This window comes from Lutjanus erythropterus, chromosome 12 (assembly GCF_056507025.1).
Source record: "Lutjanus erythropterus isolate fLutEry1 chromosome 12, fLutEry1.hap2, whole genome shotgun sequence".
NCBI lineage: Eukaryota > Metazoa > Chordata > Actinopteri > Lutjaniformes > Lutjanidae > Lutjanus > Lutjanus erythropterus.
In genome coordinates this window covers 14,415,495-14,428,698 of record NC_139328.1, presented here as the reverse complement: position 1 = coordinate 14,428,698, position 13,204 = coordinate 14,415,495, and the positions used below count along the sequence as shown (strand labels likewise).

Below are 13,204 nucleotides of genomic sequence, written 5' to 3'. Positions count from 1 at the left end.
CTGATAGTTTTATAAGTAAGAAATATGACACACATGCTAGAAATGTTTGGTATGTGGAGTCATTAAACTGCATTTAGTCAACATGCTGTTAAAACAGGTTTTTCTCACTAAAAGCTCCACAGACCAAAGTTGATGCAGTCTGGTGAACACCACATATCTCCAGATTTCAGATAAACGGAATAATTAAAACACTACACACTCTGAAGTCTCTGAAAAAAAACCAAATTTTGTAGATACAAAGTTTTCACCCGACAACAACAAAGTCTTTATTTCAAACATGCATGCAGTCGCTTTGAATCAAAGTTTAGTTTCAGCTTCTTTTTGCTTCACAGTTTTCACACTTACAGCTTGTTTCCGTTCCTCCTCCAGCTGAAAAACAACATTTTATGGCTCATGAAACAACAACCACATTGCACTGAGCATTTCTAAATAAAAAAAATCCAATCAGTATTTCCTCCAGGACGTGACAAGCATGTGGTTTCCTCATGCAAGTTTAATGGATTAACATTGATCCCGTTAGGCTAATTAGATTGATATCCTCCCCACTTAAGCCAGTATAGTAAGCAGTTTATGTCAGCTTTGAGGAACTCCTGCCTCGTTGAAAGAGACGATATTCTCACACCAAAGGTTATCCTTCCTAGAGGGGGGTAGACAAGATGTCTTGGAAGGTGCAATGGAGCGTAATCCCAAACTCAATATCCTGTTCTTAACTCGTCTGTCTGGACTTCTTGTCTGGCAGCAGGAGACACCTTCATATAACAAGTCTACTCAGTGGTTTATGTGTTGTAATTTATAAAAATGTGTGTGACAGAGGGAAACCAAAAAGGGTACGGGAAGCAGAACACCCATATGACTGCCTCAGAAATCATTATTTACTGACTTGGTGAATTTTTTTTTACCAGATTTAAAGACGTTTGCCTTGCCTGTAAGGCTTTGCGGTGCTTGGCTCCTCCACGTATTAGTGGTTTCATAAAGAAAATAACTGATAACAGATCAGGTCTGTGGCAGTCATCACTCGCTGTTCACTTAAAATCTATTTAATATCATGACAAAGTATGTGACCGTACTTTAACTTACTCAAATGGCGTGAAGCATGCTTTGTTTTATATTTTATGTTGAGTTGGCCTTGTTTGAAGCACAATATGAGTTTTTATTTAGTGTCATCTGCGATATACAGAGTTGCTGTCCCTGCTGTAATGTATTTTATGAGACGTTACACCTGCCCAGGGACTACAGTTGAAAATTAGCAAACATGGCTAAACCAGATCATATTTAGAGAAATATTTATTGATGTGCACTGTCCCTGTAACTTAAGCTATATCAATGAATAAACAAAGACTAAAACCCAGCTTTTAGAGCAGTGGTGCCCAACCCTGGTCCTCAGGGACCCCTGTCCTGCATGTTTTAGATGTTTCCCTGCTCCAACACACCTGATTCAAATGATCAGGCGGTTGTCAGGCTTCTGCAGAGGCTTGATGATGAGCTGATCATTTGAATCAGGTGTGTTGGAGCAGGGAAACATCTAAAACATGCAGGACAGGGGTCCCTGAGGACCAGAGTTGGGCACCACTGTTTTAGAGCGTGCTGACAGATTTATTCACATCAGTATATTTATATTTTGATCAGGTGAGAAACACACAACAGCACATATTTCATTTCTTAAATTATATATGTGAATGTCCTGTATCTCTATTTTTCACAGTTAAAGAATTACAAATTAGGCCTCTGTTTGAGTGTTACAGTGAACATATGCGCCCTCTAGTGGCCATGTTGGGTAACTGCTCCCTGTCTCCTCATGCAAAGTGCAGTGTTTGCTTTACATTAGCTGGAGTGATCACCCACAGCTGGGAGAGACTGTAACATCATCCGACCATATTGCTCACCACCTGCCTCAAAATAAGAAACAAAACATACAAGCTGCAGCGCACACGTCCATGTATTCTCATATAAATTAAATTTATCTTGTATCATCGTCTCTGATGCGTGACCGGACTGTATGGGATTGTTAATTTTATTTCCCATCATTGATGAACCGCAAATTTTATTTTTATTTTGTTAATTTTTATTTTTTGATGAATTCACTTAAATTCATTTGTATTCATTTTTATTGACTTTCTATTATTGCTGTTTTTATTGTTCATTGTTATATTTTAAATAGTTTTTGTAGTTGTTTTATATTGTTGATATTGCTTGTTTTGTCATATTGCTGTTGGTGGTATTAATAATACTGTTTTATGTTTTTTCATAAATATATATATATATAAAAATATTGATTACCATTATTACTATCCCTTTGCCTCTCAATCTATAGAGGTGTGTATATTTACTTGACCAGAAAGGGGGCACTGACATTTACTAACTGAACTATTCTCCATGTATGCCTTGAAAATTGTCAATAAACAACAACAGAGACAACCTCACTGTTCCTGACAGGAAAACAGCGAGTGTGTGTCGCTCAGTCATCATGAAGGCATCCTGACAGTACTCTGTATTTGAGCTCTGTGAAGTCAAAGAGATGAAAGGCTCGTCTGTGGTACCTTGAGAAGCATCATTAGCTGCTCCAGCTGCACCATGAGTTCCCTGCGACTCTCCTGCAGAGTAGACATTCTTTGTTCAAGCTCATCTTTGCGTTGCCTAACAGAGGAAACAAGTTGTACAGCGTGATGATACCAGAATGTCACGTCAAGAGCAATATGGGGAAATAAAAGCGTGAGACTTCAACATATGCTGCTCTTTTGTCTGAGAAAAAGGCAGTTACAATATGTACGTTGTACTGCAGCGTAAGCAGATTACAAACACACTGGATTGTGCAGGATTGAAGAAGTTACCTGAGAAGTCGTAGCTCCGCCAGCAGAGTTGGGTTCTGCTGACCCCTGTCAGGTGGTGGCTGGGAGGCCTCCTCATGCTGAAGGCGCAGCCGCTGGATTTCCTGCAGGATTTCTCTGTGACAGACACAAACATATGCAATTACAAGACCATATTTCATATATTTTTTTCATACATGCATGTTTTAATTGAACCTGTATTTAACCAGGAGAGCCCCAGTGAGGTTAGTTATTTGAAGACACATATTTCTTTTATTTTTAGCCATTTTTGTACACATATGTATATCTACACGTTTCTTTTGTATCCTAAATCTAAATTTTAACCTGCAATAACTGATTTTTTTTTTGCCACTTGGGGGCAGCAGAAACAAGCTGTGAACATTTCATCACCTTGGTTATTGACGAAGTCCAGCAAATGTGGAGCAACATTACTTTGTGTCCGCCTGATAAATGTTAAGTCCTTTATTCACTCTCAGCTGTTTTTGGTCCAACTCCTGAGAGAAATATTTGACTCTTTAGCTGCTAGATTAGACGCTTCACTATGTTCACCAGCTACTCACTAACTTTGTCTGCCATTTGGAGCTGGACTTGGATTTAGTGCTTTTTAGCTCCAACTGCAGGCTGAAAACTGAATCAGTGAGGTGAAAGCCAGAATATAGAACATTTTCACAGCAGATACTTGGACTTGTCGTAGGAGGAAAATGTGATGAGTGGGCTACTCACAGTGAGTTACTCACCACAAGTGACCAAGCAGTCACATGATCCACTGTTTGAAATAAAAAATATTAATTATAGCTGCATTAAAACCTGCATACTTGTTCACTGTTGCCTATAATTGAACTTCTGTCTCCACTTTGGTTTCATTATTCACTGTTATTTATTGATCTCATGTTAGTTAATGTCTGCTGTTACTTTCAATTCTAAGTCTTCTAACTGCTTTTCTTTTTTGTCTTATCCTATTTTACATATTTTAAGCAATTCATAAAGCAGTTTGACTTCCCCGCTGTGTGTGAAATATGCCATATAAAACTGCCTTGACATGTCATGCATGGCCTATATTTTTGCTGCATATATACTGTGTAGTAAGTTACCTCCCTAAAATGTTAAAGGGATAGTTTGGATTATTTCAAGTGGAGCTATATGAGGTATTTATCAATTGTATTACCTACAGCAGATGGCAGTTTACATGCACCCAGTTTGGAGAAACAGCGACAAGTAGCAGGAAGGACACTAAGTAATGAAATACTGTGGACAGGGTCAGCAACAAAACTGATTTTAACCACTTAAAAAAGGTCCATCTAAAAAATCTAAATCAGTCTAAGTGTGCACTAAATTTAGAATATTTTAATCACTTTATTTTGCCATCAGATAGCCTTTCTCAACTGGAAACCGCTTTTCTATAAGCCTAACATCACTCTCTCCAAAGCAACCAGACTCCATTGGCAAAATCTGTAATTTTACCTTGCAGGACACAGGAGTTTCTGGTCTACCGCTGGTTCGATCTGTTAGTTAGTTTGTGTTATTGTGCGACTTTGGTGCTTTAAAAGGATATTTTGGATTCAGCAGAGTAACAAATGAACACAAACTGATCGAGGTAGTGGTAAACAAGCAACTCCCATGCTCTGTGAGGTAAAAGTACTGTTTATGTCAACACAGTCTGGTGGTTTTGGTGCAAGTAATACCAGGCTTATATAACAGCAGATTCCTGCTGGAAAAGGCTGTCTGACAGCAAGGTGAAGTGCGGAAAATATTCTTAATAAAGCCCCTCAAAATTATTTTGATATTTATATTTTGTTGCTGACCCTGTCCACAGCAGCACATTGCTTAGCTTCTGTGCTGATTCTCCTCTGTGCTTCTTCAAACTGGGGCACGACAACCCCCACCAACTATAGGTAACACACTGACTATAGATAAGTGCCGCATATGACCCCACTTCAAATAATCCAAACTATCCCTTTAATATTTAGTAAGGAAATATAATAGCTTTGCTGATCATGTAATTTCATAATAATAATAAAAATAACAGTAGTTTTCAGTAATAAATGTGTTTTTGTTTCATCAGACCAGGACTCCCTTTATTCTCAAGGTGAATTTCCTGTCTAACTGAAAAAAAGAGGAGGCGAGACAAACAGAAGAAATCGAACAGCATCACTAAGGCAGTCATCCCTAACCTGTTTTTGCTCTCAAGCTCGGCGATGAGCTGCCTCTGCTGTTTGTTGGCATCCAGAGAGCAGGGCAGGTCTGTGGGGACCCTCTGCTGTTGAGCCTGTCGGTGAAACCAAGCAAGAGACATCACGTGAACTGGCTTTAACTCTGGATGATGTCATCCACTACCTTTATTTCATATGTCACGGGGGAGGGTGCAAAACAGTGAAGTCACCAGCCATCCATCAAAACCTGATCAGAACATAAACTGGCACACGAGTCAGGGTTAGAAATGATCACCATCTGTAAATCCCTCCATCATCTCAGCAATAAGACGGACTGAAATCCTGAAGCTAGCAGGGTACTTTCTTCTCATCAATGACAGATTTTTGGCAGTGGACACAGATGAAAAGATGCCATGATACTGTGTGCAATAAATGTCTTATATAAAGTATATCTCACCGCAGCATCAGCAGCCAGTCTAGCAGCATAGCGGGCGATGAGACTGTGCTCCTCATCTTGATGGTTACTGCTCTCCAGCAAGCTGATCAAGAGGAAAATGGAGATGGGAGTCACAACATGAAACAGTTACTACACAGCTACAGCAGATGCAGGAATAGAAAATGCAAAAAAAAAAAAGAAAACCCAAGAAAGTTTAGTTTGTTCAAAAGTCAGATTAGTTCTTCTGCAGGAAAGCTTCAGAGGCCCGAGGAATCATGCTAAGCTACTTATGTGAAACCACAAAAGCAGGAATGAAGCTGGGTTATTATGTAGAAATTGAGGTGAAGTCATCATTCGCTTTGTATTTAAAGACCGCAGGGGTTGCAGTCTCATGACTGATACAATAAAAACAATATGGTTATGTATTTGCAAGCACACACGCAGTAAAAGCACCCAACAGGAAGATATGAGGGAGTTCGACGGAGCTGCTAATATAATACAGATGGCCGAAATGACAGATGACATTGCAACAAGCATTAAAACACACACACAAGCATATTAGTGCACACGCACAAAAAGAAAATAAAAGTATCCCTATTTTTATTGGATGAGGAGAGAATATGTCATATTTCCAGTGATAAAAAAAAAAAAAAAAAAACAGTCATCAAAGACGTCAGTTTTGTTTTTTAAAAAGGTACACAATAGTTACTGGACCGAACGCAACAAACTCATTTTAGAGATTTCCTTATAAGGAGGCAGTCCAGTCTGACGAAAACAGCAGCTAAATGTTTTTAACTATTTGGTACCAATTAGGCCTGTATTGAACAGTCTGAAGCTTCATTCATAACAATGACATTTGAATGTCGTTGTCAATGATGAATGTTAGCAAAACACTAGATAACTAGCTAGCTAACAATTTATGTCTAGCTAGCTAGTCAGTTAGCCATCCAGCTTTTGTTAATGTTAACACTTGCTGACTAGCTTGCATGTAATAACTTTTTCCCCCCCAAAAGCTAACATAAGTCACCAAAGCTTTGATGCCTGTGTGTTTTCGTACCGGGATGTAGTCACACAACAGCGAGTTTTACTCATTCTTTCTCTTCGTGGCTGATAAAAGGACACGACACTTTAGTTCAGATTAGCTAGCCAGATAGCTAGCATTTTGCTAACATTAGCTAACTTAATATGTGACTATATGTCTATATGATTTACAGGAAAAGGAGAAGATGACCAAGGTACCAAGTTTGCTACACTGTTACTGGATCACAAAGTGGCGGGACTTAGGAAGAGTCAGCTGATGTAGATTTGTTAGCTAGTTAGGTAGCGTTTTACTAACATTAGCTAACTTAAGATGAGACTATACATCACTTTTACAGGTTCCCTAGCAACAACTTTCAACCATCTTCAAAATTTGGTTTCCTTTTCAACATAGACAAGCCTAGCACATCACAGAGCAGAAAGAAATGCGACTGGAGACGTCAATAAACTAACTGATATGCCCAAGGTATTTAACAATTTTAATATGACATATATGCAACTATTCCCCCTTTTGATTTTACAAATCTCAGTCAAAAACAGAGCAATAAATATACTTTGTGATTGAGACAATTGTGAATTTAGGATTATGTGGCCGTATGTATGCCTACAAGGTATTTTAAGGACTCAAATATGAACCTTGGTATCAAATCAAACCTTGGTATCAAATCAAATCTACACTTTTCTCTTGGTAGAAATAAACTCCTTTTGGATACAAATCAGTCAGAAATGACTATTGCTGCTGAATAACAATAATGTCAAAGTGACTAGTTTGTAAAATTGACAACATGCAGCGTTAGGGCTGTAACACACTCAGAATAAGGTTAGGTTAAGGTTAGAGGAAAGATTGCGAGGTGGCAGAATGTTCAGCAGAGCAAATAGTTTCCACTGGTGCACCACACACCAACTAACCATGTTTTGGGGTGGTTTTGGAGTAGATTCACATAGAAGCCAATCAGAGTATGTTCGTCAGCAAGTCTATCAGCAACATCGAGGTTGTAGTTCAACCTGGAACAGTGCAGGTTTCACAAAACATAAAACGTTACATTACACAGGTGACAATAGAGGGAAAGGGGCTGAGGGGTAGAGGAGGCAGAGAGAGAGAGAGAGGGAAAAAAAAGCAACAAAAGAGAAGAGGAGGAGAGTGACTGAAAAGCAGCCATTCATGGGTGACTAGAGAGAAACAAGGCCATATTATGTCTGGGAGAGACACCACTGATGAAGGCTAGGAGCACGATTAAGGACATGCCCGGCAAAAAAAAAGGACAGGCTACATGCACTGTTTACATTCTAATAGCATCAATCACTCAGTGCTCTATTATTAAAACCATTGAAAGTCATTATTTTTGAGTCAAACAATCTACCCCCCAAGATATGCCAAGCATGCACAGTCTTTTTGATGTAGCTCCTATATTTATGGAGGCTTTCCACCTGCATCACAAACCCCTATAGCAACTATATACTGTGTTTATGGCAGGTCAGCGCAGAATTAGCTGTGACCATAAAATGTTTCAAAACAGCAACAGCAAAGAAACATATAGTCAATCTATCCAGAAAAAAAAAACACATGCATATAAGCATAGTGTGTTATTATTTCCTATGTTTATTATTAATTAATTTGGCTTAATCAAGCCAACACAGTATTGGAATAATCTTCTTTTTACTTCACCGCCAACTCCTGAGGGAAATATCTGTTTTAGTTGCTAAATGCTTAACTATTTTCACTATCTTGGCATTTACTACTTTGGGGTTGCCACCTGTCCTGTATAATACAGGATTGTTCTTTACTGAAAAATAAATTGCACTGTCCCTTACTGAGTCACTACAGGACACATTCTGTCCCTTATATTTGAAGGCACACTCTACTCTGATGCATAACACTACATTTTCACTCAGTGTCTTTGCTGTCCTGGTTACAGAGACTCAGACGCTGAAGTCTCAGGTGACATCATTTGGTGCCAGAGTCTGCACAGTAGTGGTCAGGGCTGGAACCCATACGCTCAACCAATCACTCAATCATGAGCAGGGCTCAGCTGTCAATCATGACGTGAAACCCCCATTTTACAAAACCAAACTCACCAGACGAAGACTGGAGCAAACATCAGTGTGATAAGAGCTACCTAAAATGAAAGACACAGTCTTTGGGAAAAGTTTGTCATGTACTTTCTTTTCTTTTAGTTTGGTCCATGTCCCATCTACTAACATGGAGGGGTCAGGGTTTATGACCTATACTGCAGCCAGCCACCAAGGGGTGATTGAGACGTTACTCGGTTAGAAATTTCAGCTGGAATGCCCCCTGAAGTCAAATTCTGACTTGGAAAGTTGAAGGAACCTCACTAACCCTGACCTTAAAATCCAAGATGGCTGCTCCATGCATCTCTACATCACTCATTTAACTTTATGGAAGTACAATTGCTAACTTGAGTGTCTCTTTACCTCCATATACCAAATCTAGTCAGTGAACCTCACCTGACAGTCCTTTATTATATGCTGTCTCAGCCTGTGCAAACAGTAACCGCAACATCAGCTGCTCTGATAATGCACATCAAGAATAACCTAAAGAACTCCACTCACTCATCACATCGATGTTTTCCTATAAGTCCGACTTATGAAAGGACGCAGTGTTCCCTAAAGAGCAAGTGCAGGTGCAGAGGAGCTCAATGGCCTTTTAGTAAAGAAATCAAGAATTCCTTTATCCTCAAAAATACAACATCAATAGCAAATGAAAAGGCAAGTTAATCCCATTTCACCTATACTTGCTCACATACATCATAAACAATGAGCCTAGGAATGTACAATATACTATTTAACTGCTACAGCTTCAACATAGAGGCGATTGTCATTCAAAGCAGCTCACATTAGAAACTGTTAGTATTTCCCATTTCTATGTGAATGAAAAGATTGTAATAGACCCTTGAAAATAATTGCCAATGATCTTTATGATGCATGCTTCATCTGGCGTCTTTGAAACAGCCTCTCGAGTACAACAATCTACAAGAAAGCTGGTTCACTAATAGTTTCCTCAGGACGATAAGCACTCTAGTTTATGCCCTATGATTATTATCTATGTTAGATCACACATGCATTTGAGCTACAAAGGCGTTCTCATGTGCACACCTGTGTCACTTACCCTCTCCCTTTCAACAGATGTGGAGCAGCCCCGGTCAAGGGCTTTCTTTGCTCAACATCATTATTCTTGCAGCTATTTACATTCAGCACAAAAAAACCACAAAGAAAAGAAAAGGCACGGTGATACACACACACGCACGCACGCACACACTTTGGAGAATATAAAGGAAAAAGAAATAAAGACATTGTTTGGTCACAGAGTCTGCAGGGCATGGGGCCTTCAGGGAGCACGGCAGACTGAAAAGATCTGCTGTAAAATCCAGGACATCCATTGTTTAGCCGTTGCACTCACTTTTTGGTGGAGTAAGGGTTCCCTGATGTCGGCATGGAGTGGGAGAGCGCGTAGTCATTGGTGATGTTCACTGGTCTCGGTGGCCTGGACAACAAACAAGTGTTTTTTTTTTTTAATCCAAAACTGACAAGGCTGCTTATTTTTATGCCTTTTTCTTTTATCTTTTCAATCTTGTGGATGTCCCTCAACTTTATAATTTCTGAATTTCCTTTTTTTTTTGTAGATGACCTGTTGCACATTTATCCGGAGGTGGCAAGAAAGCTAAATATGCTTAGTTATGCAGGGTGTGGGACACAATAAAAACATGCAGTGAGTGGGAGGAAACAAACACAGCAAGTGTTTAGAGAGAAATTAACAATAAGGACTGTCAGTTTGCTAGGGTGGTGGATGGGACTTGACAATAACTGTATGTGATTAGGACAGGACAAAGGATTCAAGTCTACAGCGACAAAAATGTACAAAGACACATTATGTGATGTGTTAAACAATCAAAGCAAACTCACCACGTATCTCTGAGGAAAGTACAGAACAAGGAAAGGAATGAAAATTTATTATAATCACCCCAACAATGCAAAGACTACACTAAATGTAGAAATTCCAGATATTCTGAGAAAAAAAACCCAGCTGATGTTGCTTATAACATATTTGTATCACATACACTTCAGCCAAGAAGTAACAGAAGATCTCATCATGGGTCCTTATTAAAAATGTTTGACTTTTATGGTAATTAAAAAAAACTATATAAACACTGACATGAACATCAACTTCATAAATCCAGTATTGTTCAGGCTTTAAAACCAACATTTAGTTCTACAAAACTGGCTGCAATAATCTGAATCATTTTGGCTGTTTAAAGGTTATTAAATACTGCAGCTATTAAGTGAAAAGGGTTGCAGCAGTAAACATACTAAATAATACAATAGGCTTGGGGAGTAACAAGTTAAATGTAACATAATTACACAATAAGGATACAAAAAGTAACTAACTGCAGAAACATTTGGTAAAAATCTGGATTACAATTTTAAAATATATTTTAAAATAATGAGCAAAACACTGGGGGGAAATTTCTCCATTATTTTGTCTTTAAATCAGAAAAGGGAAACAACATCACAGTGCTAATCTTGTCATCATCCAAGAGCTCAACATTTAATTTAGAGAAAAATGCCCAGATAAGAACAACAGCTATTGTTGACTAGAACCCATAATGTTTTGTGAAATTTTAATGTTTGCTCAAACAAGAACCCTTCTGTTTCATTTCAAGGATAACTAATAACAATAATAACTGCGTAATGCCATATACCATGACAGTTATCATACTGTGAAAATCTCATGTCACTGCGTTTGTAGAACTTGGATTTCCACCTTTAAACTGAAGGAATCAGAAATAAGTAGGGAGGTGAATTTTGCACCACAAACAGCTTTCTGTGCCTTTACCTGATTTAGACTTCAATAAACAGCTTCCAGACTGCTACAAAGTCTATGTGTACGCTTTTGTTTCATTATTCATAATACAACACAAACCATTAGCCAAGTCAAGGAAAAGGTAGCAGCAGCAGCAGCAGTGTTGCAGATTATAATCATTCCCAAGGCTGTAATTAAGCCTCATTGATCAGTTGACCCAAGAGATTGACTGGAATCACTTCAGACTTCGAGGCAGCAACAAGATAATTATCGGCTGAGGGCTGAAATCAAACGTTTCAAAACCTGAAATACAGGTCGGAGACTCAGAGGACAACACGATCTCTCTAAAGAAAAAAAGCAAGACGATGAACTCACACTATATGAGCTAGGTTGAGAGGTTTCTCTGGAATTTCGTGGAACATGGGGTGAAGAGGCTCTCTGCTGGATGCACAGCTCAGTGACTTACTGAGGGCATGGGATAACTTCTTAGCAGGGGATTTCTGCAGAGAAACACAGGAGTGAGGTGCCAATTCTGAGGACACGAGGACACTAATGTCTTTTCAAAACACACGCCATCATTGCAGCATTGAACGTTCAGCATCTTTACATCGTGGTGAGGCAGAACAAAAATAGCCACTATGACTGGTCCAGTGCAGACACACCTCCTCCACTCCTCCCCTCTCCTCCTTACCCATGACGTATACTCCTTCATTTGGTGCTGGTTGCTATGGGAACCGCTGGCATGCCCCCTCCAGAAGCAGTCCTGACAGAGCTGGTAATTATGACATTGCTGGCAGCGGTAGCGGAAGCCCATCATACTCTCAGTATGGCAGTAGGAGCACTCGACCGGGTGAAAGACTGCAGGGAGGAGAGGGGAGGAAGGGTCAGACACACACACACACACAGATGGACAAACACATGCACACAAACAGATGTGATTGTAAACCCAGATATTTTTTTGCACATTGCAAAGAGCGGAGGATTAATTTCCAATTAATTTAAGGACAGATGTGCAACTGAGTCTGTTTTGACGACAGCATTCGTCTCTTTTTAACCACCCAGAGCATGTGTGTGTATATGTGAGCATGTTGGAGGTGACTTGTGAGGATGACTGCATCACAAATGCGCACACTCATATGCAGGGTGTAAGGTCCCTATGGGTCATCATCACTGGAGGTGTGTATGTGTGTGTGTATATGTCTGCTTGACTGCTTGTGTGTTTGTGTGGTGGCTCAAGATTATGATGCAAGGCTGAACTTTACATCCTCGCGGCCCTGCTAGCTCCCCGGTCTATAAATATTCCGCGTGGTGTCTTACCGTTCTCCACGTTGGCGAGCCGATGCATGAGCGGTAACCACACCAGACACTGAGGGGGCGGGTCTGACATCAACGTATCCAGGAATGTATTGAGGGAGACCTTTTTCTGTGGACATTTGGTGCAGAGGAGAGGTGAGATTCAACAGGAAGAGTCCTCCACACTGTCAACGCTAGAACAATCACAGATCATTACAACACTCAAGGGCTTGGCGATACGGACAAAATCAAAAATCACAATATTTTTTTTACCAAAAACCTCAATATTGTGACAACACCGTATGGGTGACTATTGGTGCTTTCACAAAATATTAACACTGAGATTTTTCATAATTAATCATCATTGGCCTTCTCTCAGTCTCGGCCAAAGAGGACTCTGGATTTTATTTCAAGACTGGTTAAGACCACAGCTGCACGGATATCACTAAGTTGCCCGTGCATGTCTGATTTAATTGTTAACATCATTACTGTAATTGGATGTCCTGCTTCAAATGCAACCAATAACTCATTTCTAATTTGAAATTTTTGTTACGGTTATAGAAAGTGAAAGCGGGAGACTGGAGAAGAAGCTGTGGTTGTCTGGGTGGAGATGTTAACCAACTCTTTAGTAATAAAATTTAAC

The 13,204-nt window shown here is 39.6% G+C and overlaps 1 protein-coding gene across 9 annotated transcripts in view; it reads right to left on the bottom strand.

Annotated features, from left to right (window-relative positions):
* The window catches only part of dtna (dystrobrevin, alpha), a 31,880-nt gene that overhangs the window by 6,955 nt on the left and 11,721 nt on the right, over positions 1 to 13,204 (bottom strand). For 5 of the 9 annotated variants that reach the window (XM_084731488.1, XM_084731490.1, XM_084731486.1 and 2 more), the window contains exons 7-17: positions 12,586 to 12,691; positions 11,960 to 12,126; positions 11,644 to 11,768; positions 9,868 to 9,951; positions 9,577 to 9,648; positions 7,359 to 7,454; positions 5,433 to 5,514; positions 4,997 to 5,091; positions 2,829 to 2,942; positions 2,538 to 2,634; positions 346 to 369 (exon numbers count right to left, since the gene is read on the bottom strand). In XM_084731488.1, coding sequence (XP_084587614.1) covers positions 346 to 369; positions 2,538 to 2,634; positions 2,829 to 2,942; positions 4,997 to 5,091; positions 5,433 to 5,514; positions 7,359 to 7,454; positions 9,577 to 9,648; positions 9,868 to 9,951; positions 11,644 to 11,768; positions 11,960 to 12,126; positions 12,586 to 12,691 — 1,062 coding nt within the window. The remainder of the gene's footprint in view (positions 1 to 345; positions 370 to 2,537; positions 2,635 to 2,828; positions 2,943 to 4,996; positions 5,092 to 5,432; positions 5,515 to 7,358; positions 7,455 to 9,576; positions 9,649 to 9,867; positions 9,952 to 11,643; positions 11,769 to 11,959; positions 12,127 to 12,585; positions 12,692 to 13,204) is intronic. The other 4 variants (XM_084731489.1, XM_084731493.1, XM_084731494.1 and 1 more) reach the window with 4 other exon arrangements.